Source organism: Ammodytes marinus (genome assembly GCF_949987685.1).
Source record: "Ammodytes marinus genome assembly, chromosome: 18".
Classification (NCBI taxonomy): Eukaryota; Metazoa; Chordata; class Actinopteri; order Uranoscopiformes; family Ammodytidae; genus Ammodytes; species Ammodytes marinus.
Window position 1 is genome coordinate 26,323,920 of NC_137222.1, and position 23,603 is coordinate 26,347,522.

Sequence of the window (23,603 nt, forward strand, 5' to 3'; positions counted from 1 at the left end):
TCAAAAGCTGTTAGACGAATAATCATACAACATACCGTCAAACTCTTCACATGAAAAATTATCATTTTAGACCCATACAAAACATATGTAATCCAGGGCATTTAATGACTGGGACCAGAAAATAGTAGATTACTTTCCATAGACTCCCATTAATTTTTTTTTCAGCCGATAGGCCACATGCCCCGTAATTCCGCCACTTCCGCTTAACAGCTCTATAGGGCCTATATTTCTCTCTCCACTGCACACTTAGTCACTACCACTAGTTTTAAGGAAGCAGAAGCAGGATTATACCCTCATTTTGCACTTTATTATTTTTAAATATTAGAAGATTGCAGGCAAGTAAAATACCACCAGCCACTACATTCTCAATGATAGAGACGAATAATTACCTTTTTTTCTTACAGTTTAAATCAAATATTTGAACAATACAGGAGAATAAATATTTGAAAGCAATACAGAATGCATGATATTACTGCATTGTATTGTATTCTATTTTTGTCACCAGGAACCTAAATGTTGTCAATTAGCCAACTACTTTACATACATTTGGTGCATACAAATTCACCAGAATGCAGGAAATGAAGTGTTGAATGCTCAAAAATTTATGGGGAGACACCCCCAGACCCCCACATTAAAATGTGTCCCAAACCAAGGTTTAATCACAACCTACACCCTTGAAATTCATGAATAGTTTTGTTTTATTTGTATCTATAGGCCTTTGTATAAGGATACTTTGTAATTTTTATCACATTATTTTAAATTAAAGTCTTAGGTCCTGCTTATCAATTGCTCATAATAACCAGTAGGCCTACTTCTGTGTTGGACATTTCTGAACCTCTTCCCATTTATAGCAACCAATGTCCCTGTCTAGTCCCATGTCCCCAAAAAATCTAATAAAGGAACCCCCCCCCCCCCCCCCCCCCCCTGATTTACCGAGTCGTCTAGAGGGGTCGGGTGTTTGTCACCTTTGTCACCTCTTATGAGTTTGCAGGTCTGGTTTAAGCATTAAGCAAGAACTGTAAATAAATTGTGCAAATCATTTTCTGCGTTGTGGCATTTTGTGTTTAAATATTCATTTCTATACAAAAATGTCAAAATCTGTAAAGACACAAAAGGCAAAGTTGCAACACCAATAATCCCATCTATCTGAATAGTAATTTGTGCATATTCTCCTCTCAAAGTGCACTAGATCAATGCATTCAAATGTAAAGGGTACAAAAAAAATTGGGCCAGGGGGGCATGCCCCCGGACCACCCTAGGACGTTCGGGGCCCACGCCACCGCTGCTGAAAAAAATCCTGAGGGAAACACTGTATTTGCTTCTTTTATTCGCTTTTAAATGTGTTTTATGTATTCTAATCTTGCCCCTGTAAAGCACTTTGAGTGGCCTTGTATCTGAATTGTGCTATATAAATAAACTTGCCTTGCCTTGCCTTCAATAGAGAAACATTCTGAGCATGCGCATTTCAATTTTTCAAGTCCAATACACATTACATTGTGCCAGAGGGGCTAGAGCCCTGCTAGCCCGATCTGGCACAAATGGCTCAAGCGGCTGTCGTATCTTACTCTGGACACAAATCAGACGAATGCAGTCTGAAGAAGCAAGCTAGGGTCGCCTAAAACAAACTAAAAGTGCCGAACTTATTATTTTACAGTACTTTCTGGTGAGATTTTTTTTTTTTTTTTTATAATATTTTTTTTAATTTTCTTGTGAGAGTAGCTGGGTCTGAGCCCCACTTGCCCCTAATGACCAGTCGCCACTGGTCATAGGCTATTAGGGCTGCAAATATCTACCTCTTCTATTTCTCCTCTCACACACACACACACACACACACACACACACACACACACACACGCACACACACACACACACACACACACACACGCACACACACACACACACACACACACTTTCTGATTCATGTATTTTAGATCAATAGATCAATTTGTTCACTCCCTCAACTTGTCATGATCATGACACCAGTGCCCCAAAACAGTTTTAGAGCAGCGAATTGCATGGTGCGAAAATGTAAACAAGGTGAGAAGGCAGGAGCAGGTGCTGATGCTCTAAACTAAAGCTTCTAAATACACCCAGTAGCAGAAAAGTACATTTCTAATCTGGCAGCTATGTACAAGAATATATGATGTACCCAGCTCAGTGCTGACAGAAAAAAATGGGAACAATATTGATGCTTCAACATTTTCTTGCAGTACCGAACATACCTGTTGTAACTTCTTTTGAACAAGGCATAAGGGTTAAGGGCCCAAGGTACACAATGCATTGTCAAATTGCTTTTGGGAAAATAATCAATTTAAACTGCATTCAAACAGTCTACTACGATATTGTCTATGTGTTTAATTTTTTGTTAATATCGGATTTTGGGCTGTAGGATAGACAAAACAAGACTTTTGGAGGAGGTTGCAAATTATCTCCAGCTGCCTACATAAAAAGCTATTTCAATTTTGGGACAACAAGGTCAGACTGCAGGATTTATTGATCCGAGCATGCATTTCCCACAGGAAGTTGTGGCTAATCAGAATAAGTTGTTTTGCACAGAACCATAGAAAGAACCACCCTTGGTAGGTCATTGCTTAAATAAGACATTGTTTCTTAGCAATTTTTGCCTGTTTAAATAAAGGTTAATGATGATGATGGTGGTACCTGAATTTAAATCGAAGAAGTATCCACATTACGAGCGTCTCTTTATTTGGGAGGTTTGCAGACTCATTCTCGTTTAGCCTTTGACGGAATGCTAATGAGGCAACCTAAAACCTATAATGTAACTGTAGGCTATATCACACTAACAGATTCAACAGCTAGGGTTAGCTAGTCGCTGGTAGGGTAACGTTTTAGAGGCTAAGTTTACGTTTACCGCGTTCCTTAACCAAATTAAGTTATTGTAAACGTACCTGTTGGGGGAATATTCCGGATTGTATTGTTGATAAAATAGTGGAAACCGAACTGGCTGACCGTATTGCGCCGAGCAGTCACCAAGCAGAACAATATTGAGATGGAATTCAAACTACGGCTCTTCACCGGCTCAACCAATCAGCTCTTCTTCTTCTTCTTCTTTTTGGGTTTTTTTCTGGCGGACGGCAACCAGCTTCAGGTCGCATTACCGCCACCTACTATGTTGGAGTGTGAACCGGAGTTAACTACCCCTCTAACTAAATTCTCCCCATCAATCTTCTTCTTCTTTTTGGGTTTTTTTTTGGCGGACGGCAACCAGCTTCAGGTCGCATTACCGCCACCTACTATGTTGGAGTGTGAACCGGAGTTAACTACCCCTCTAACTAAATTCTCCCCATCAATCCTGTCACCCTCAAATAATTAAATAATTTCCCTACCCCCTCTTCAAATAAACTTTTTAAACTAAACTCCCCAATTCCCATTTCCCTTAGTTCCCCTTTTAATGTTTCCCGTACTTGTGTGTATTCCCTGCAATCCATAATGACGTGCCTGACTGACTCCTCTTGGTCTAAGCAGCTTCCACACCTACCTGTAGGGTGTTTATTAATTAGATGCAGTGTCTTGTTTAACCCAGTATGCCCTACCCTCAATCTTGTTAAAATTTTCTCCTCTTTAGCACTCCTTTTAGTAATTTTCCTTATGTTCACCTTATCCTGAATTGAATAAAGATGCCTTCCTGTCACTTCTGTATCCCATTCACGTTGCCATTCTTTTATAATGTTTCTCTTAATTATATCCCTTATTTCTGATTTGCTAAATGAAATGTCCATTATGTTGCCCTGCTTCAATGACTGTTTTGCCAACGAATCCGCTATTTCATTCCCTTTAATCCCTCTGTGAGCTGGAATCCACAGAAATGCTATTATTACCCCCCTTCTTTTAACTCTAATCAATGTTTCATATATTTCATGCACAATATCTTGTCTGCTGTTGGAATGACATGTTTGCAACGATACCAACGCAGAACTTGAATCTGAACTAGCAATTCTTCAATTATCTCCCCATTACCATCTGTTCTTATTCCTCCCCATAACGTACTATGTGCATTAAAATCCCCACACACCATCACCCTATTGCCATCCATACCTGCTATTTGACTTAACCTACCCACCTCCAAAGCTTTACAAGGATTATAATAATTAATTATACCAACCTCCCCCTCACCTGTCCATATTTCTACAGCTACATATTCTTGCTCATTTCCCACCCCTACCTCTCTAATTGAAACCCCTTCTCTAATAAATGTGGCACACCCTCCCCCTACTCCATTCCTCCTATCACACCTAACCGATGCATATCCCACTATTCTGAAATCTAATTGCGGCCTTAACCACGTTTCCTGTACACAAATTACATCTGGTTTACTTGGTAACTCCTCCAGATACTTTTAAATTCTTGTCCATTAGCCAGCAAACTTCGAGCATTCCATTGCAGCAAGAAGACCATTTACTATTCCTATCCACACCCTGCTTGTTCCTGACTTGCTTGCCCGCTGAGATCATTCCTCACCTCCTCCCATGTTAACCCAGTAATATCTAGGTGCTGAACTGCTGCTTTGACAATGATTTGTATCCTCTCTGTCTTGGATTTTACCTCCATTGTAGCATTGACTACCCCTGCTATGAACGTAACTAGCTTTTTTAAGTCAACAACCACCCTCCCCTCCTTTCCTTGCTCTGTTTCATTTGCAGCCCTATCCTGATTACCTTCCCTGCTTCTCTCCTGGTGTTCTGTACTGCTTCTCTCAGCCATTCCTTCTCTCTGCCTCACCACCTTCACTGCTTCTGCGTATGTGATTTTATTTTTAACTCTAATTTGTTGTATCTCCATCTCTCTCTTCATAGCTTCACATCCACTAAATGCTACACTATGATTTCCCCCACAGCTACAACATTTTGGCTGCTCCTGATTACACTGGTCATATTCATGATCCCCCCCACAATTAGCACACCTCCTCCTCCCTTTACATGCTGTGGCTATGTGGCCAAATTTTTGACATTTGTAGCACCTCATTGGCTTTGGGACGTACTCTCTAATATTGTAGCTCACATAACCTAAAGTTACATTCTTTGGTAGAGTTTCTTCTTCAAAATCTAGCACGACACCCTCACTGTCTTTCCTCTCCCCGTCTCGAGTAATCAGGATTCGACGGGCCGCTTTCAAAGTTCCTCCTCTAAGATTTGACTTGATTTCTTCCATAGAGACTCCCACTGGCACCCCCCAAATCACTCCTTTACTCCACTTACTCCCTCCTTCAACACGGCTTGAATCCACTACTTTAACCTTACCTATCTCTTTCACCCTACCAGCTCGTAGTAATTGTTCCTCAGTTTTACATATTATCATTAAATTTCCATCCCTTAAAACTTTTGCAATATGTATGTCTCCAATCTGGTTTTTTAATATGGTTGTGAGTTTTACTGGACTCATTGAGGCAACTCCTCCTTCCTCTCTAAACCTCAATATAACTTTAAACTCCACTGGCATAGGCCTTTCTCTTTGGGGTCTCTCCTCCATTTCTCTCTCCTGGCCTCCAGTACTCTTTACTTTTTTTTGAGCTAGTCCCAGCAGAATTTTCTCCTCTTTTAACCTTCTTAATTACGTTAACTTGGACTGTCTCCATGCTATCGCTATCAGACTCTCCTATATCCGTATCTCCCCACTCCGGTCCATTCACAACATAGTTATGCCTATCCGCCACCACTTTCTTCAATTCACTGGTTTTCTTCATCCTTTTAAGTCCTTCACGTATCCACCTACGCCTTTCAAACATCCCTTTATACCAGGATGATCTATGACACTTGTACTTCTTTGATCCCTTTGCAAAGCGACGAGGTTCCAGTTTAACATCCACCTGCTCAAGTCCGCACTCCTGTGACACCAGTAACCGAGTTCAAATGACAGTCGGGTTTTTTCAAACCAATCAGCTCTGAACATCTTCTTCTTCTTGTGTATTGTTTTTTGGCGGTTGGCAAACAACTTACCGCCATCTACTGGTATGGAGTGTGACATAAATAACAACCTCGCTTCAAAAATAAATAAATAAATAATTAAAATACTTTAGAACCTATATTTTCCAAATCAAATTAGTTACCCTAAGAGAATGAAATAGAATTTGATGACAAGTATTGGAATTATTTTGTAAAATGTCTATTAAATCAAAACTTACTTTTTCTTTTCTGAATTTTCCCCTCATCTGCCTTCTGTCTTCCTCATATCTCTCACACTGCATTATAACATGTTCTACGGTCTCTTCTTGCCCACATTCACATCTGCCTGTTAAGTGTTTTCCTAACAGTTGCCTGTTCAGACCTGTGTGCCCAAATCTCTTGATAGAACCGACTCCTCTCTTCTGCTCTTACCTCCACATATCATTTCTCCCACTTTCCTTTGCACTCTGTAGAACCATCTTCCTTTCCGCTCTTCCTCCCACTGCTTTTGCCATCTCCTATTCAGTATTTGCTTAATAATGCCTTTAATTTCAGTTTTACCTATATTTATACTTATATCAATTATGCTTTTTTTGTAACATATTTTGCAATCTTATCTGCCATTTAATCTCCTCTTATCCCAATGTGTGCTGGAACCCATAAAAAAACACTATAAGCCCCATCATTTGTATACGGTATAATGTTTGTTGAACCTCAATCAAAATATCTGGTCTGCTTTCGGAACGGTTCACTCAAAAAAATTAACTAGGGCATGTGTTTGATTAGCTAACTAGGAATATGCTTAGATGACATGAATCAATCGTGTTTTTCTTCATTACATGATTTATTCTTGTCCATAATACCTGATTAGAAGAAAATTCAGATCAACTATAAACGTGCATGTTAATCCAATGAGAAGTGGGTTAATCAAACCATCAACTGTTGTACTGTCAGCTACTGCGCATGCTCCATGCTCTTGAGTGGATGCGGTTATCGGACACTGCCGACAGTGATGAATAATATTTACTAGCCCCTCTGAGACATTTTTCAGTTATACAGTGACACTAACGTTTTTGAGTGTCACTAGCAATAGCTAGCTTAACTTTGCCTTTGCTAGGTTTTAATAATTTACACCACAGTACATCATTTATCAGGGTCCCAACCTGGGTGGACAACCTGGTCAACTAGCTGCTGGAAAGCTACAGCGGGCCGATAGAGCAAATCAGAACCACTGTTTAAGCGAATGGGGGTGGGCTAATAGGGATTTTTTTAAAGTTATATATATCATTATGAAACTTTGCAAGTTGATTACTGACATTAAGACAACAACTTTTTGTATTACAGTATTTTCCAAAAAGTTTGAATAAATATGAAAAATCATCAATAACTTACCAGGGTTTTTCCTGGCTCATTAGGCCTTTGGGGGGTGAGAACACAGAACAACTTTTTTGGGGTCGCGAATGCAACAGTAAAGGTGCAAAGTTTGTGAATTTTAAGAGCGGTGTGGTTGAGAAAGGAGAGTTTCAATGATCGTTTTATTACGATTATTTCGTTTTCATGATCGAGGGAAGCAGTAATATATAAATTGAAATGCAATGCATCCTCCAGCCCTACAAGAAGGATGACTTGTATTGGGCTGAACTAGGAGAGGTTTTAAGTTGCTAAATATATTCTCAATTTTTGTCATTTTGGCTCTGGTGATTTTCCTTTGGGGGAGGCATAAAACCAGTTTGGGGGGCGCCAAATATTTCTCTATGCAGGAAAAACCTTGCTTACTAATGATGCGTAAATTTGCATATCTGCAAAGCCCCAAAATGTAGATGTTGGACAAAAGCAGGGTCAATTTGTTTTTTAAATTTGAAAACAAAACAAGTGTCCAACTGCCTGAAGCCTTTCCTAATCACAGTTCAAATTTGATCAATAACCAGTGTTGGGAAAGTTCTTTTTCTACGTGAACTAGTTCAAAGTTCAGTTCACACCCTTTAAAATGAACTAGTTCAGTTCATAGTTCATAATTCAAAATTATGAACTAAGTTCACAGTTCAAAAATGAACTAGTTCATAGTTCTTTTTTTTTATATGTTGCTGCAGGCTATTATTTTTCTAAATAATTGCCACATACCATATAGAACCACAGACAGAAATTATTTCAATAACATTCAGTCCACACTAGAAGCCAGCTGCAGCTTTTACCCCTACAGTATATTCTCAAAAACATGAGGAAAAAGTTGCTGTTTGAATGATCTTTTTAATGAAGAATTATTCAAACAAAAACGGTTAAGGTGCAAATGTTTTCCCATTTTTATAATTTTCCAAACCTGGAAACAATTCACATGAAATTTCATTCAAAGAAAGCAATACTGGAAAAATATACCAGGCAGGTTCTACAAACAAATTAGCCTACAACTTAAACTAGGAAAACCCTCAAGGAGACCATTCGAAACTGCAGTGTAGGGCCTACTGTTAACAACAAAGTCCAGAAAATGTGTTGACACACTTATTAACACAAACACAATCTGAGGTAGGTAACAATCATACGAAGAAGAGGGTATAGCCTGAGGCTAGGTCCATGGTCTGAGTAAGTGCTGCTGCATTCATTTGTTTTTGTTTTTTTCCGCGGTGTTTCGCATTTTGATGACGCAGCGGCGGTGCGACGCTGTGGTGGCATGTGTTGCCAGATTGGGTGTTTTTCAGCTACATATTAAGGGCTGTTTACGCTGTCTTTTAGCGGGGGTTTTCTTTGGAAATCGGGCACTCGATGAACGATTGAACGACTGTAAAGGCCAGGACACACCAGTCCGACTTGTTTCTACTTGTTCCGACTACGCAAAAAATGGAGTCGGCCGTTTCAGGAAGCTCCAGGCTTCCCGTCGCGGCCAGAGAACACACCAAACTGACTGCTGACTTTCCGTACGCTCTGTTGCTTGCGCGGGACGTAATGTCTCCATAACAGCAGGCGGCGCTAATCTGTATTGTGGCCCGAAAAAATACGAAAGCCGGAAATGATGGGACAGCTCTCTAGAGCATAAACATAGATAGAAATACGTATTTATATTTATGGACCATAAGAGCACAATTTTTAGCAGAGAGTGTCGAGCATGGTGTCGAGCATTGATGCATGTGAGTACTCTCAAAACGAAACGAACAAACACATTAAAACGATGGCTAGCTGTTGTTAGCTATTTGTGCTACCCGCCTCACTTCCGGGCTTCACTGATTCGCTAGCCCTCCACCAATCAAATTGCTCCAAATGAAAGACGGTCGGCTGCCGATTGAACATGTTCAATCGGCTCAAAACAAGCCCGACGACCTCTACGTCGGCCGACGTCACGGCACACACCAAACAGATTCGTCTCCCGACCCCCTATCGACTCAACGACGGCGATTTTCGGGCTGGTGTGTCCTGGCCTTAAGAGCGCCGTTCACGAACGCCAGAATGAGCGCGTTCGCAAAAACGTTCATGAGGCAGAAATACATACGTTCAGTTCACGTTCGCCCCCAATATGAATGAGTTCATGAACGAACGTTCATTGAACGCGTTCAGGCACAACACTGTCAATAACCCATAGAAAAGGAATTTTCTACACAGTTTTTTCCAAGGGAATGTCTAGCCGTTTCCTAAAATACCAGCTGGAGACTCCAAAAGGACACTTTTGGTCCATGGCACATGAAATGTAACCGTGTAAAAAATTTATTTTCTATGGGTTATTGATCAAATTTGAACTGTGATTAGGAAAGACTTCAGGCAGTTGGACACTTGTTTTGTTTTCAAAATGTAAAAACAAATTGACTTTGTTTTCTTCCAACATCTAGATTTTGGGGCTTTGCAGATATGCAAATTTACGCATTAATAGTAAGACATTGATGATTTTTCATATTTATTTAAACATTTTGGAAAATACTGTAATACAAAAAGTTTTTGTTTTAATGTCAGTAATCAACTGGCAAAGTTTCATAATGATATATATAGTACAAATATCTTGGCATCTGGTTAGATGATAAACTCACTTTTAATTTTCATATAAAAAATCTTGTTCGTCGACTACAACAAAAAATTGGCTATTTTTATAGGAACAAAACCACCTTCCCTTTATTTAGTAGGAAAAGGATTATTGAAGCAGTTTTCATGTCTGTCCTTGATTACGGTGATGTGGTTTACCGGCATGCATCACATTCATGTCTTAAACTCCTGGACTCTGTTTTTCACTCTGCTTTAAGGTTCATCACAGGAGATGCTTATGACACACACCATTGTCTTTTATATGAGAAGGTTGGGTGGCCCTCCCTTAAAGAGAGACGTGACGCACATTGGCATATTTTAATTTACAAAGCCTTGACCGGGAAGCTTCCTCGTTATTTAACTGAATTGCTGCAAATCTCAGATGGGCTTTATCAGACCCGCTCCACTGACATGCTTATGCTTTATGTCCCACAAGCCCGGTCTGAGCTAGGAAAGACAGCTTTTAGCTTCAGTGCCCCTGACTCCTGGAACAACTTACAGCAACAAATTAAACTAAATAACTTCATATCCTTTAACCAATTTAAACAAACTATTTTAAATCTGCCAAACTCTACCTGTAACTGTTTTAATTAGGCTATATTGTACTCTCACCCATTTAATTTTAATTGCTACCACTTAATTTCACCACTGTGTAAATGTTTCAATTGTTTTTCTCTTCACCTGTTGTTGTGTATTTGATGTATTTGCGTTGAATATTGTTAATGTATTGTTGTTTTTCCTTTGAATTTGTTTGAACTCGACGTCATTGAAAATGAGGGTCACCCCTCAATTGGTCTCTCGAGGATAAATAAAAGTTAAATGAAAATGAAATGAAAAAATATAGGTTCAAAAAATTCCCCATAAGCCCATCCCCATTCACCCCCATTCACTTAAACCAGTGCTTCTCAAATGGTGGGGCGCGCCCCCCTGGGGGGGGCGCCGTGAGTTGCCAGGGGGGGGGGGGGCGCAGGCTGCCTTGATATCCAACTGACAAAAAAAAATAAAAAAATGTTTAAGTGCTAGCAAGCGCGATGTGTGCTTGTGTATGGTCATATATGCGCGAATGGCCACGATTTGCTGTAAATAAATGTCCACATGTCTCCAAGTGTCTCTGTAGGCTATTTAAAAAGAAATCAAGCAAGTAGACTAATAATAACATTAATGAATGATTGGTTATCGCATCACAGAAGGCCTATTGGCCTAAAATAATAAAAAAAAAACACCTTAACTATGTTTACAGTTTAAAAATGTTTTGAATGAAATGCAAACCTCAGCGAAAACATTTCTGTCCCCTAGGGAGGGCATGACAGAAAATAATTGAGAACCACTGACTTAACCCTCTGAGGTCTAGGGGTATTTTCTCCGATTTTACATACTTCTATAAATACCTATTTCAAATGTGCAAGAAGATAAATTATACCAAAGTGTTTTATATGGAAATGTTCAGAACACATTAGGCCTTTGATTTCTGAGGTCTACTTATGTCCTAGACCATTGTGTATATAAATAATTGGCTTAAATGCTGAAAAATGTATTGCGATTTTTGAAAAACCTGGACATTTGTGTGAAAGAAGAACCTTTAGTCATCCTGTTGAGTTGTTTTGGCTCTTGAAATTGCTTCTAAGCCTTAGCTTCAAAAATGCAGTGGAAATCTTCCAAAACACAGTAGGGGAGTGCACAAAACATGGCTAATATAAAATTGGGTCCAGACGCTTTTTGGTAGAAATGTTGTCTCTACTTTCAAAAAACATTAGGAAATTAGACTGAATGAAGACTTTGAACCACATATGATGATTCATGGGATGTACACTAATAAAAGAGGAAGCATCACAAAACAGTTTTCAAACAAACCATTAAGTAAATATAAAAACAATAATAACAAACTACTTTCACACTATGTATATACTCTATGCACTATTTACAAGCTAAGTGGTAGCTGGGGAGCTTCTGGGTCTTGCTTCTCACAGTGTTTTCTAAGCCTGTAAGGGACTGACAGTATCACAAGAACATTCCCTGGAAACAGGAGGACCTCTAGTTTGAGATGATGTTTTAATTTTATTTTTCAGCCATAACTTCAGGGAGATATTAATGCTATTCTGTCTGCCCCCAATCATACCCAACTAAACACCTCATTACATTAAGTATTTTTTTGCACCTGTCCACAACCTTCTTAATATGTACAGCCCATGTAATCCTCTCATCAAACCATAAACCTAAAAATGTATATTGTTTTACTCTCTCCAACTCCTGGTTGTATATTTTTAATTCAACCTCACTCCCAATTTTCTTCCTAGTAAAAAACATTATCTTTTTCTTTTCCACAGAAAATTTGAAACCCCATTTATATGACCACTCTTCTACCCTTGTTATAGCCCTCTGCAATCTCTGCACTATGAAGCTCACATTTCTTCCCCTTTTCCATATTGCCCCATCATCTGCAAAAAGTGAAACTCCCATTTAATTTACTATCTCTTCATATACATCATTTATCATTAAAGAGAATAATAGAGGACTTATAATACTCCCTAGAGGTGTTCCATTTTCAATTCCAAATTTTCCTGATAATTGATTCCCGACTCGTATCTGTATTACCCTCCCAAATAGAAAAATCCTTAATCCATTTATACATTCAACCTTTAATACCCAATTTACCAAGTTTTACTAATAGTCCTTCTCCCCACATCATGTCCGCTTTCTCAATATCGAAAAACACAGCCACTACACTTTCTCTGTTTATTTGTGCCTTCCTTTTCATGTTCTAAACATACTGCTGGATCCATTGTGTTTTCCTTCCTAAAATCACTCTGGTACTTACATAAATATCCTTTGCTTTCTACATAACATTTTAACCTTTCATTAACCATTTTTTCCATTATTTTACACATGTTGGATGTTAAAGCAATAGGTCTATAATTCCCTGGATTTGTCGAGTCCTTCCCTGGTTTCCCTTTTGGAATTACTACTGCCTCCTTCCAGCTTAGTGGTAGTTTTCCACCCTCCCATACTTTATTAAATAATTTCAAAAGAATCTCTTTAGCTGATTCACTCAGATGCTTTAACATGATGTAACATGTTTGATCTTTACCTGGCGCTGACATCTTGGTTTTATTAAGAGATCTGTTCAATTCTATCTTTGTAAATGGTTTATTAAGTAAATCATTAATATCTTCCTCCTGTTCTAATAACTCACACATTCTCTGCAATTGTAGTTTCCCTTCCTATTCTTCCTTTTTCTTTTTGTCCATAAACGATTTTTATTGAAATTTTTTTTTTTAACAAACATACAAAACATTTATAACCCCACCCACCCCACACCCCAAATAATCCTTGGACAGATGACATATAAAATGACATAAAAATGAAAAAAACATTAAAAACAGTTACAATAGAGACAACTACATGCAGTATGTAATATGATATCATCAAGAAGGTACTAGGCATTTCTAGAATGTAACGTTTCCTGGGAAGCCCACTCCTTACGAATAAGAATAGAAGCTACAGTGGCCTTCAAGAACAAGAGCAATTCTAAATTCTAAATTCTAAACAGTGCACCTGATGACATTCCAACCATGACGCCCTCAACATTGCGGCGCACAGGCTGTGACATATGGTATGGAGAAATATGGAGATATAGACCCCCTCTAAGGTGGAAAAAATAAATACAAATAAATATATATATATATAGGGGATAACGGGGTAATCTGAGCCACTTTTTACATTTGCTCCCCTCTAAGCGAGCTAAAATGATTTATCACTCAAATTTACACATTTCCCATTAATTCAGGATGTTTCCTAGAAATGGGCATTAGTAGATTTTTTTCAAGACAAAGTGCAGTGAAAATATGATTGTTTTAAAAAAAGTTGTCATGTGGCTCACTTTACCCCAGCTTTGGGGTAAACTGATCCACTTACTTTTTCCACTCTGAAACTACCATAACAACACATATTGTAACAGTAAGATTCCTGAAAGCTAGCCACATATTCCAGAACTAATGTCGGACTAGTAAAAGAATGATGGGGTTTGGTCAATTAAGCAAAGCAAATTTTCTAAACACTTGAAAGTAACTCTGAACAAAATCAAATACAACATATTATAATTCAAAAGGTTTTAATAAGATTCAAATGAAAGATGGAACCAGTTAGATTATAATACAGTCTTGGGGTCAGAACACAGGACCCTAAGTGCCAGCTAGGGTCTGGGGGTCAAAGCATAGGAAAATCAGAACCAGCGAGAACAGCCTGGGACTCAGAACACAGGAGAAGACCCAACTGGATTATAACATCAGCCTGTCATACTATACAACTAGGCCTACTCTACATTCCAGCCCTGAAGGTTACAGGGAAAGATGAGAAGGTGCTCTTTCCGTGTGGTTGCCCAAGGTCGTCTTCCTGGTGTATTTCCTTGGCATGATGGCTTTTCTACAATGTGTATGACATTAAAATAAAACATATGTCATGTAATATTACATAAAAACATGTTTAAGACTAAACTTAACTTGTGCCTCGTGGTGGGGGAAAGTGAGACAGTGGCTCACTTTCCCCCACAGCATTTGGCTCACTTTCCCCCACCACCACAATTTGAGAAAAAACTACCTCTCTTAGCATTTCAGGCTAATCTTCAGTTATCAGCATCACATGGTTTCATATGTTGGTAGTTCATCAACACGTATGATAGAAGTTTTTCTATGTGAATACATTTGCTTTGGCACAACAGTTGATTAAGTTGACAGCAAGAAAATTTACTTTTACATGCAAAATACCTATTTTGGTGAAAAAAACATGCTTACCACAGCACCATGAGGTCCTCTCTTTCAGGGCCAAGGGGAAATGAGAGGGGCTTGAAAACATATATCTCACATGACCACAAATGTTTTCTGTTGCCTAGATACAGGGGGTGGCTCACATTACCCGATGCCTCAGATTCCCCCGTTCTCCCCTATATATATAATAATAAAAAAATATATTTATAAAAAAAAAAAAAACAGCTGTTATACACCAGAACAAACGCAGTCATGGACACCACAATCACTTCTACCAAAAAAAAAATTAAAAATTAAAAATATCCGAAATTCTACACACTGCAGGCCCAATATGGACAGCGACGGCCAGACACAGCCACATGTACACAGAACCATGCAAAACCCAAAAGGAGCAGCGTAGCTACAAAACAGACAAGGCCAACAGTTAACCATCGGGAAGCGACTTAAGTTTATTAAAGTGTGAGATGAAGGGGCGCCACCTATGGTCAAATTTGTACAAAGAGCCTCTCAGGGAATATTTAATTTTTTCTAGCTCGACAAAGAACATAATATCACTCAACCATGAGGATGAGAAAGGAGGCTTTGGAGATTTCCACTCGAAAAGTATTCTTCTCCGAGCTAGAAGAGAGGAGAAAGCAATAACATCAGCCTGCACTCCTGAGTAAGTAGAAGGCACCAAGGGGACCCCAAAAATGGCTATATAAGGACATGGTTGAAGGTTTAGCTGCAGGACATCAGATAATGTTTTGAAGACCGAACACCAAAAATTGTTCAGTCTTGGGCAGAGAAAAAACATGTGACTGTGGTCAGCCGGGGCAAAGCCACACCGGTTGCAGCTATCATCTACGTCAGGGTATATTTCTGCTAATTTGGCTTTAGAGAAGTGGGTTCTATGGAATACCTTAAACTGTTATCCTTCCTTTTTCACTAATATTATCTGAACTGTGAATTTTAACAAAAGTTTTTGCCAACATCTCTGCTTTCTCTTCATCTTTCACTGCTGTAATTTCCCCATTAGATAAGATTGGATATCCATATTCTCTTTTAATGCCATTCATTTTCCTAATAGCTCTGAACATGTGGGCGGGACAAACTATTTGGGAGCGCTGATTGGCTTAGTGAGAGATATCTGAAGTCTCAAAGTTTGTTGGGATGGATCATGGACATACTGTATAAAGAAAGGATGTTCACGACGGACTACACATGACATGGTGAAGGAGTAAAGCTGTTGGATGAAAACAAAAGGAAGATGATTCAGCTGCAGTACCACAGGCTGCACAGAATTAGATGATGAAGATAGATAGGCTACATGAATGGATTCATTCTGTATTATATTGTTAGGCTATGGGTTAGTGTTATGTTATTAATATGGAATCCTAGGGTACACCCAGGGCCGCCCATAAGGAGTATAAAGTGGGAAATCTTTCTAGGGCCCAGCCACTTAGGGGGGCCATGGTCTTTGGAAGCCAAGAACCTAACTAAGCTAAACTGTATTTTTAAACTTGGATGACCATAACAACAAAACAAACATTTTATTTATTGTTACTTGAGTAAAATGTCAATATATTCACCGTCCGCTACCTGCCCGTTGTTTATACTAACTGGGGCCAGAACCTCTTTCTGAGAACGGGCCGGGTCGGGGCAAGGTCTGGTACAGTGGGCTGAGCTTCAAGATGTCTTTGAGTAAAACCTTGTTTCTGCTTTTAAGAAGAAATTGAATATATTTACAATGATGACACTGAAGAAAACAGTCCTTATGAGAAGAATAAATGCAGTGTGCTTGTTCACCTAATAAGCTTAATATACAAAGAGTTCTATGTAGTTTAGGATATCTTTAACTACATTAGCATGAGTAGATTCTTCATCATACCTCTGTTCCTTTTCTTCGCCATGGTTCTTTAACTACTGCAGGTGTAGGTCACATCGTCTGTCCTCCAGTGTCCCGGCTAGAGATGAGAGGTTCAGGCTCGCATTAGCCCTCAACACTAGCATTCACTCTGGCATAGGCTGTCTGTAATGCTGTAATACAGAGATATTCTGTATAATTCTTAATCAGGGCTGCCAAGTTTCACCAAAAGTTTGGAGTGAGATTTTTTGGCCGAGGGACCCAAAACCGTGTCCTCTTTCCCACCCAATCATTTTTGCTAGTGTCCTGCAAGTTTACATATTGTTCATAATTAATCAGAAATAAAAGACAATTGGAAAATGTGATAAAACATCAAAAATCTTATTAAAATAAACAAATTCATGAATTGCAAAGTCGTAGGACAGGTTTTAATTAAACATTGGGTGTGGACATATTGTAAGTGGGGGTCTGGGGTTCCCCCCCAGAAAATTTCGAGCATTAAACACTTAATTTCCTGCATTCTGGTGAATTTTTATGAAGCAATGTGTGCCTTTTCTGCATTAATTTTTATGTAAAGTAAAAGAGAACATTCACGGTTTCGCTGACACAAATTTAATTGAATAGCCTACAATGCATGTGTAGTGCTTTCAAATATCTCCTGTAGCCTATTGTTAAAACATTTGGTTAAACTGTAATAAAGGTAATTATTATATATGTATTCAACATTGTATGGGTTATCCAATTATCCAATTTCAATTCACCATTATTATATTAAATCTATGACACTTGATGTCTTCTCAGAACATAATTTTCCCACAGTAACCTCTAAGCTTAGTTACTCAATACATTCATTCAATTAATGTTGACAACATTTTAGAACAAAAATTTGTTGGTGTGTCAACCAGCCCAATAACATAATGCAAAACAAGCTTGAATATATCAAGTGAAGTGACTGATTTGAATTAAGGTGTTCTTACCTCTTTGTTCATTTAATACCGGCGTCCTTGTTGTCATTAATTTTCCATATAATTTGAACAAAGGGCGGGACTATTAGTTTTGTAGTGTAACGGAGGGGGGCGTGGCCGTGGTGGTTTGCCAAGTGGCTGCTGTGGCTACGGGCTGCACACGGCCATGGACCATGGACCATGCCATGGAAACCGCGCGTGCAGAAAGCATGGCAGAAAGAGGATGTCACGGAACTCAGTCCGTTTAGCTTTTCAAAATAAGACTTTCAAAGTAAAAGTACCAAAAAATATATATATATATTACGGGGATTCATTTCTCTGCATGAGAAATTGGAGGTGTGGCGTGTGAGCGTGTGAACTGGTTGATATGCGTGTGTCTCACGGCCAAAGCGTGAGACTTGGCCGCTCTGTTCTTAATTCAGTGGCCATATTTTGTGTGATTGTCATCAAGGTAGCTAGCATGACCTGCTAAAAATAAACATTCAGTAGTAGGCTACTATGATAACAACATTAGCTACGTTAGCTTCAAACACCGGGACTGGGGCTAAATGTTAGCAACACCCACAAGTGAACTACACTGTAGTAGCATAACTAAAGCTAATAAGACAGTAAAATGTAATGTACAGTTAAGCTGGTAAGTGACTTACATGATTGGCAATCAGCACGGAGTCGGTGAAGTCTGAAGTAAAGAAAGGCAGCTCCAGCTAGACATAGCCGCTCTGCAAAGCCAGCAGCCTTCTAGCCAAGTTACTAAACTCTTCTTTGGAGAAATGGACGCTGCAAATGCTGGAATTGTTGGTGACTCGTTTATGATTCACCAAAAACGTGGTCCACTGCGGCAACAACTCCACAGCAGTTTTAAAAATAATGCATTGACATTGAGCTCATTCAGTCGTGCCATCTACTGTACCGTTGTGTGTCTCTCTGGGCATAAGCGTACCCTTGTGGGACTGCGCTCATGTGATTGGCTGAAAACAATGAAGACATCCGATTGGCTATAGGTAGTTCCTGGTTGAAAAAAACACATTCGTGAATCCAGCAGACGTCAGGGGAGTCTCATAAATCCACACATAAATACAGACCAATTCACACATGAATGCAAGGAAGTTCACAAATTAAAAGCATTTTGTAAATTCAAATGTAACAGTTTGTAAATAAATGTAACAACATCCAAACACATTTCTGATGAAAAATGCAAATCTTTTAAAAATGTATATACAGTGTCGTGCGAAAGTTTGTGAACCCCTTGAGCCTTTTGGAATTGTATTTATGTTAACCATTATTAATTCATTTTTTTCAATACCAGTATTTTTTATATGAAATAACAGATGTTTGTTTATCAATTCAACATTTTTCTTTTCCAGAAATCAATTGTTAAAATAGATAAAACAAATTATTTGACAAATGTTGTATGTGCAAAAGTTTGTGAACCCTGAGCTGCATTGCTTAAATCGAGCAAGGTAAACACAATCAGGTGGGCCAAATTGATTGATGAAATAGACCAATGTAATGAGAGATCTTTAGGGAAGAAATTGGGCGCCACTAGATAAAACAAAGATAAAACCAGGTCAGTTTAGGCTCACCAAACTGAACCCATACAGGTCAGACCTGCTAAAAGGGAAAAAAATCTCAGAAGATCTCAGGAATAGAGTTGTGATGCTGCACATTTGTCTGGGGACAGCTATAAATTAATTCAAAAAAAGTTTGAGCTCCATCGGTCCACCGTGAGGCAAATCATCTACAAATGGAGAGCTTCAAGAGTGACTGAACATCTGCCTAGAAGTGGACTTCCTTCAAAAATATCTTCAAGCGCCACAAGAAAAGTGTTTTTTTAGTTAAAAGCCAACCCACACATTACATCTAGTGATTTGCAGACCTCTCTTGCAACATCTGGGACAGATGTGCATGGTTCCACAATAAGAAGAAAACTCAGTCAACATGGCTTTCAAGGGAGGGTTGCTGAAGAAGCCTCTGCTCTCAAAAAATAACACAACTGCTTGTCACAGCTTTGCCAGAGAGCACCTGGAGATACTTGAAGTCTTATTCTGTGGACAGATTAGTCCAAAATTGATCTGTTTGGTCATAACCAAAACCGCCATGTTTGGGCAAAAACGCAACTCTGCCTACCACCAACAGAACCTTCTCCCAAGTGAAGAATGGTGATGGCAAATGGTCTGCAAATCTCCAGATGTAATGTGTGGGTTGGCTTTTACCTGAAAAATCCCTTTTCTTGTGGTGCTTGAAGATATTTTTGAAGGAAGTCCACTTCTAGGCAGATGTTAAGTCACTCTTAAAGCTCTCCATTTGTAGATGATTTGCCTCACGGTGGGCCGATGGAGCTCAAACTTTTTTATACGAATGTATAGCTGTCCCCAGACAAATGTGCAACATCAAAACTCTATTCCTGAGATCCTCTGAGATTGTTTCCCCTTTGAGCATGTCTGACCTGTATGGGTTCAGTTTGGTGAGCCTAAACTGACCTGGTTTTATCTTTGTTTTATCTAGTTGCGCCCAATTTCTTCCCTAAAGATCTCTCACTACATTGGTCAATTTCATCAATCAGTTTGGCCCACCTGATTGTGTTTACCTTGCTCGATTTAAGCAATGCAGCTTAGGGTTCACAAACTTTTGCACATACAACATTTGTCAAATAATTTGTTTTATCTATTTTAACAATTGATTTCTGGAAAAGAAAAATGTTGAATTGATAAACAAACATCTGTTATTTCATATAAAAAATACTGGTATTGAAAAAAACTTATTAATAATGGTTAAAATAAATAAAATTCCAAAAGGCTCAAGGGGTTCACAAACTTTTGCACGACACTGTATTTATGGATTTATATTACATTTATTTAAAACAAGACACATTTGTGTGGATCGGAAATGTGTTCATGAAACTTTTTATTATAGATGGATTTATTTTAGATTTATATATGATGGTATCCATTTGTGTGTGCATTGAAATGTATTTGTGAGAAGAGAGTCGTTTACATATAAATCACAAAATACAAGTGTGAATCCTTCTCTGTGCATTCATTAATATTGAGACTGATCTGAGGCCATAGGTTAAGGGTATTCAAATGAATTGGTAAGTAGGCTCTAGGCTAAGTCAGAAGTGTGCTACTATTTAAAAAATAAAAAATAAGAATAATGAAAGTTCCCTTTTTCTCACTTGAGCCCCTGCTCCCTAAACTGTCGCTGCATGTTTGATAAGATAATTAGTCTCTCTACAAAAACATGTAGCCTGTGTTCATTTAGGGATGAGCGCATGCACATGCATTGATATGAGTAAGGCATGAGGAAGGGGGGCCCATTGACTGGACCTTTTCAGGGGCCCAGTCATTTGTGTGGGTGGATCTGGGTACGCCACAAGTTACAATGTGATAAATCCTGCCATGTGCTGCAGCAGGCATAAAACCGTGATTTATTGGACACAGTTTAAGCTCAATCCACGATAGAATGATTAAAATGTAGCCTACTACCGTCAACAAGTATTGTTTGGATGGAAAACTGCCTTGGTGGCACTATTTGCAGCCAATTCTGCTATTGCAAAAAACTAAGGTTCTGGAACTGTGGCCCTGAAAGTGCAGCATAGAGACAGTGCATGAAATAGGCCACGCCCATCGTGGGGGAAAACATTGAACAGCGCTCCATCCACTTTGTATTGAAGGAGACCTGTCTTCTGCAAACAAACTTAATTAAAATTTAATCAAACATCCATTTAAGAAAAAAACGTTACTTTCTTGAAAGCCACGACTCTTGTTTGTCTATATGAGCTGTTTTTGTGAAAAATAATTGAGTAGTTTTCAATATTGAGGTGTTTTTGTCCGGTCGGACCCATCGTGGGGGAAACCGTTGAAAACCGTTCCATTCATTTTGTATTGAAGGAGACCTGTCTTCTGCAAACAAACTTAATTAAAACGTAATCGAACATCCATTTAACAAAAAAACTTTACTTTCTTTAAAGCCACGACTCTTGTCTGTCCATACGAGCTGTTCTTGTGAAAAATTATTGAGTAATTTTCAATATTGAGGTGTTTTTTCCCGTCCGTGAGGGTTAAGGCTGTAACATACTCCGCGAGAAGAAAGAACAAAGTTCTCGGTGACAGAGCTGCGAGAAGAAAATTACGTCATTTTCTTCTCTCAGCTCTTGTTTAGCTGTTCTCGCAGCTTGTTCTCGACACATCACCCGGGCCGAACTTTCTTCTCGCAGCTTGTCCGAGAACTACTGTGTGATTGGTCAGTTTGAAGTCAATGAGGAAAGCGAAGTGAAATCAGCTGGCGCTACTGAGTCAAATTTCCATGGTAACAATGCGCCGCGGTGAGGAGTTCGGCAGTTGAGTTCTCGTGAAGTATGTAATGTCAGACCAGAAAGAACTTCTCGCAGCTCTGTCACCGAGAACTTTCTTCTCGCGGAGTATGTAACAGCCTTTAGCCTATGGTTAGCCTACAGCAGAAGGCTAACATTAGCCTAGCATTCAGCATACATTAGTTAAGAGTTTTGTCTCGATATTGAAAATGACTCAATACTTTTTCACCAAAACAGCTCGTATAGACAGACAAGAGTCGTGGCTTTAAAGAAAGTAACGTGTATTTGTGAAAGGCATGTCGTATTACGTTTTTATTAAGTTTGTCATTCAATATAAAGTGGATGGAGCGCTGTGTATTGTTTTCCCCCACGATGGGCGTGGCCTCCGATTATGACGCGTTCCGCACTGTCTCTATAGTAGGCTATCCAGCTGCAGTAGCCCAGTCTGCAGTCTGCAGCTACATAGCCTTCTATAGAGGGGTCTGTTAAAAAAGCTATGCAGGCAGTTCTTTACCAGAGCAGTAACGTTCAAAAATTACAAATGAATCAGGTTTAACCATTCTCACATTAGACAAAATGTCAAGCTTTAGCTAAAGTAAGATTTATTATCCTACTAGTGAGTTAATATTGCAACAACTGTAATTCACCCACTAATTTGAACATAAATCAGTTGCTCATATTGGACTATAGGCTATGTGGCTATGTTCATGGGAACGCAAAACAAAAGCACAAGCTGAAGGAAACTTCCTAACTAACTCTTCCAGCCCTCCTAACCAAATAACTTACAAGTACTGACTGTTTGACAAACGGAAGCTTTTATTACAAACTGACTTCCTTTACAGACAATGATGCTTTAGAGATACTGAGCCTTATACTGCGCTTCATGAATAGATTTGATTCCACCAGGAGCATGTCATTGTACTTTATATATTTTATTGAGTTTCCATGATCTGAACAAATTCATCGAGCACATCCAGAGGAAGCGGGGTCACAGTTTTGGTCAGAACAGCCGTGGTGCCAGGCTTATACCTGTACTGTCCCTCTCTGGAAGAAAAAAGACAGATAAGGACAAGAAGTCTCGTTTGTATTATTTACAAAAATGATAAGAGTCACATAAATCTTGAAGGGAATTCATTGATTTTTTTCCTAAAAAAGTACTTTGGTTAACTACGCCGTCAAAGTGAAGCATTGCTATAATATTGAAGGCATGAGTCTTAAAGGCCGTGGCAACCCAGAGACCTAAATATATGACATTAATATTGTGTTTCTCTACAAGCTTTTTACAGTTATCCAATTAAAAATGTATTATCATAAATATTATAAAATTTCGTCTAAAAAACTGCTTTTTTGCTGTCTAGAACATTTTGCAGGGCGGTGTGGGCGTGGTCAATAACGTTCTGTAAGGGAACGTTCTCCCAGTCACGGTGCTGAGCAGGTTTAGCCCAGTTCAGACCAAAGATTCACCACACAAAGAAACGCAAACTTGAAAATGTTGCAAATGCTCAATGAGCCTGACTGGCAGTTCACACTGCTGCACGGGCTGCGACGGTAGCTGGTTTCCCTAGCAACGGTGAATGCATTGGCACAGCTGAGAGCGCAGCTCAGAATCACTTGCATCCTGCTAGAAAGTAACTTATTATTATTAGCCTATATAGGCTAGCTTTGCAATTAGTTGTATGCTATTTTCTCCCCACCACAACCGCAACCTATTTAATTGAAACAAGTGTCTGTGTCACAATGAAAATATATAAAAATATCTCTGTCTCATATTTATTGTTAGACTATCTCTCCTGCCTATTAGTTTATTTCCCATTTAACTTG

General features: G+C 39.0%; 2 protein-coding genes across 2 annotated transcripts in view; both read right to left on the reverse strand.

Moving 5' to 3' along the window:
• The window catches only part of cenpa (histone H3-like centromeric protein A), a 37,683-nt gene extending 34,652 nt beyond the window's left edge, over window positions 1-3,031 (reverse strand). The window contains exon 1 of the mRNA XM_080046456.1: window positions 2,910-3,031. The gene's annotated coding sequence lies outside the window, so the exon portion shown is untranslated. The remainder of the gene's footprint in view (window positions 1-2,909) is intronic.
• Window positions 3,032-22,587: 19,556 nt separating this feature from the next.
• Window positions 22,588-23,603, reverse strand: part of psmb10 (proteasome 20S subunit beta 10) — a 34,709-nt gene continuing 33,693 nt past the window's right edge. The window contains exon 8 of the mRNA XM_080046677.1: window positions 22,588-22,826. Within this exon, the coding sequence (XP_079902803.1) occupies window positions 22,715-22,826 (112 nt within the window). The 3' untranslated portion in view covers window positions 22,588-22,714. The remainder of the gene's footprint in view (window positions 22,827-23,603) is intronic.